Source organism: Octopus bimaculoides, chromosome 22, assembly GCF_001194135.2.
Source record: "Octopus bimaculoides isolate UCB-OBI-ISO-001 chromosome 22, ASM119413v2, whole genome shotgun sequence".
NCBI lineage: Eukaryota > Metazoa > Mollusca > Cephalopoda > Octopoda > Octopodidae > Octopus > Octopus bimaculoides.
This window is the reverse complement of record NC_069002.1, coordinates 31401548-31404902: the sequence shown is the minus strand read 5'-3', so window position 1 is coordinate 31404902 and position 3355 is coordinate 31401548. Positions and strand designations below refer to the sequence as shown.

Sequence of the window (3355 nt, the reverse complement as noted above, 5' to 3'; positions counted from 1 at the left end):
AATCGCGCTCTCTGTATGTCTTTCGCTGTTATGACGTCGTTTCCCTGTTTCTCTCTAACACTTTTTACGGAAAAGGCCGATCTTTGGTAAAGATCGCCGAAGACACTTTTTACAGAAAAGGCCGATATTTAGGACTCATACCGAAAGATCGCCGGTTTTGTTTTTGTTGATCACACTGCGCGCGCGCAAATAGTTTAGGTGAATAACGAAAGTATCTAGTAGTCAAAACAGTAAACTCTGCACTTGTACCACTAAATGGTGTACTTGTTGATAAACCCAAAAGTACACGCACACTCGCACCAGCGTGCTATCGCAAGGTAAACAAAAATGTCAAACTGAAAGCTAATTACTGCCATAGACGGTACGAGAAAGCTACAAGGTGGTAGCAAACTAGGTACGGCTAGACTGTATGATAGGGGCTATAGGTGGTTGCTATGCACAGTCGGTGCTATCACAGGGTGTGGTTAGACTGCTATAAGGTGCTGGCGTGGTCCTGCAAATTAGGTATTACTTCAGACTGTATGATGGCGACAACGAATGTAATCAGTATTGAATATTTATTTCCAGCAGTTAGTAGCCATTCGTCATATATCGGAAGAAATAGAAGCCAATGCTGTTGGCCATTTATCCGGGCCACATCTAAGTTATCATCACCATATTGAGTAGTCTTCAGACGTCTTAAACATTATGGTCCACTCCAGACGTATCCGGTGTCGGAGGTTAGCCTGGTATTTCTTGGAAAATTTCTTCCAGGTACCATAAGCAGGTTAATATCTTCACTAACCCAAGTGGTAGAATGACTCAAGACTCGTTATATAAAAATATGATATTCTCCCCTCCTCACATTTAATATATCACTCGATGAAACTGGTGTAAAAATAAACCCCTGAAATAAGAGACTATAAAATAGGTGGATGATAAGGAGTCTTGGGTAGGCTGATCAATTAAACATCATTTACATGTTTAAAACCCAGGTAAAAAAAAAAAAAAACCTTCACCCAGTGCACCTATGTCAATCAACAAAGGTATTCTGGTCGTGTGAATGTCTTTTTTCTTACGATAAGTAAGCAATAAATTTTCTAGCACGTCGAGTAACTACATAGCTATTTCATTGCTTGTGCTATGCCCCACTCTTAATATAAAATATTTATCTTGTAACAATACCTGTGTGTGCTTAGGTGCCTATATGCAACTCTAACTGGTGTATGTAGTACCCTTGTAACTACGTGTATAACTGGTGGTAGGGTGTTATCCCTTAATATAGCAACACTTACGTAACTTGTGTGTAGTTCCCTATATGTAATTAACTGTTGTATGCGTTAGGTTATATAGATAGTTAGTGTATGTGTATATACACACATATCTATATCTAATATATAATGTGTGTAGTATCTTCTAACTATAACTGGGATGATGGTGTTTTCCTTTATGTAACTGAGCGTGTATAGTTTCTTATATGCAACAGACTGCGTGTGGTTCATAGCCTATATTTAACTAACTAGTGTGTGCGTCTGTAGTTTCCTGTGTAACTGAATGTCTACAACGTGTGTGTGTGTGTGTGTGTGTGTGTGTGTGTGGTTCCCTATATGTATGTAACTGAATTGGTACTACGTTCATGAATTCATTTCTCTGTATAAGTGTGTGTGCAATTCTATATGTAACTTATGCATGCGTATATAACTGGTGTATGCGTGTAGTTGTCTATATGTAGCTGGTGCGTGATTGTGTATTCATTTGTGAATATAACGAGTTAGTGTGTACATATAGTTCCTTATTCTATGCAATTATCTGTAAACCTCACACAACCCAAAATCTGCACGTGTGCCAGGGGAGATAATTCCGATTCTTTTTTTTTTTTTCAGTTTTTCCTGTTTTTGGACAGTCACTTAACCAGATTTTACTTTTCCCCCCTCACATTTCTTACCTCTTTTACCCCCTCTCTTTCTCTATCTTTTTCTCCCCGCCTGCTACAGCCATTATATGAATGACAGAAATAGTTATTTCCCAGTTAATCGACCGTTCTCGGCTGTTGCCATCTACTGCTTCTACATACCCCTACCTTTTCTACTACTACTAATACTACAATACTACTACTACTACTAATACTACAATACTACTACTACTACTACTAATAATAATAATACTATCACTGCTACCAACAGCTTACTATTCACCACTATAACCATTGCCGATTTGAAAGTTGCCACCGTCGTCGCCATTACATAGCAACAGCTTTCATAGCCGAGCTAGAATTATCTCAGAATCTTAACAATTTTCTTTCTGATCCATCTAAAAAATTGTCTTCTGATGAAACTAGAATTGAATTTAAACATTCATTGTCCTATATCTCAGACTGTATCCCTGTCTTTGCATCTCTGTCCATCCACACTTCCGTTATCTTCCTCCTGGGACTCTCTGGAACTTGTTACTATTAAATGTTTTGTTCTGTTCTTTTCTAGGTGAACGTCCGTATGTGTGTAAATGGAAAGATTGCCCAAAGAGTTTCTCACGATCAGATGAACTAACTCGACATTACAGAACACACACTGGTAAGTTCTGCTTGTTAACCTTGGAATACAAGTTTTGGTTGGGGGCGTATGTATGTGTGATATGGTTCGCCAGTCCTCAGTCAAATCAATGATTGATTGTCCATGCTGGAGACTAGTATTATGCAAGGGTATGAGACAAGCGGAAAGGAAACTGGAACTTTCCACTGAAGAAAGGAGAATGCAGTATCGCTGGAGGAGAGTTTCTTCAAATGTAGCCGATGCATGCAAGAGTACCACTCTTGTGTGGTCCTGTGCAGCCACACCAGATGCTGCACTGCCATCAGCAGCTGGCACAATTCTCCTTATGCTGATCCACAATGGTCCTTCGAGACTGGTGGATGCCACAGTAGCTTTATATATATATATATATTTCATCATCATCATCGTCGTCGCTTAATGTCTGCTTTCCATGCTAGCATGAGTTGGACGATTTGACTGAGGACTGGTGGTCCAGGAGGCGACACCAGGCTCCAATCTGATCTGGCAGAGTTTCTACAGCTGGATGCCCTTCCTAACGCCAACCACTCTGAGAGTGTAGTGGGTGCCTTTACGTGCCACTATATGCGCGTGCACACACACACACACACACACACACATATCATCGTCGTCTGGATGGCCTTCCAGATGCCAAACCACTCCAAGAATTTACTAAACCACTAAGAATTTACTAAAATAACTTAGTTATTATTAAGCTAATGTTAGGAACATTAATTGTGACTAAGGTTTAGTGGAAGATTTTAATTCAAAACTTATGGAAACAAGACATTTGTACTACAGAGCCAGAGCCAGTTTCAGCCAGGTTGGTA

The 3355-nt window shown here is 39.8% G+C and overlaps 1 protein-coding gene across 1 annotated transcript in view; it reads left to right on the top strand.

The window, feature by feature from the left end:
- The window catches only part of LOC106872254 (early growth response protein 1-B), a 14097-nt gene extending 11241 nt beyond the window's left edge, over positions 1 to 2856 (top strand). The window contains exon 2 of the mRNA XM_014919210.2: positions 2460 to 2856. Coding sequence (XP_014774696.2) covers positions 2460 to 2641 — 182 coding nt within the window. The 3' untranslated portion in view covers positions 2642 to 2856. The remainder of the gene's footprint in view (positions 1 to 2459) is intronic.
- The last annotated feature ends 499 nt before the right edge of the window (positions 2857 to 3355 follow it).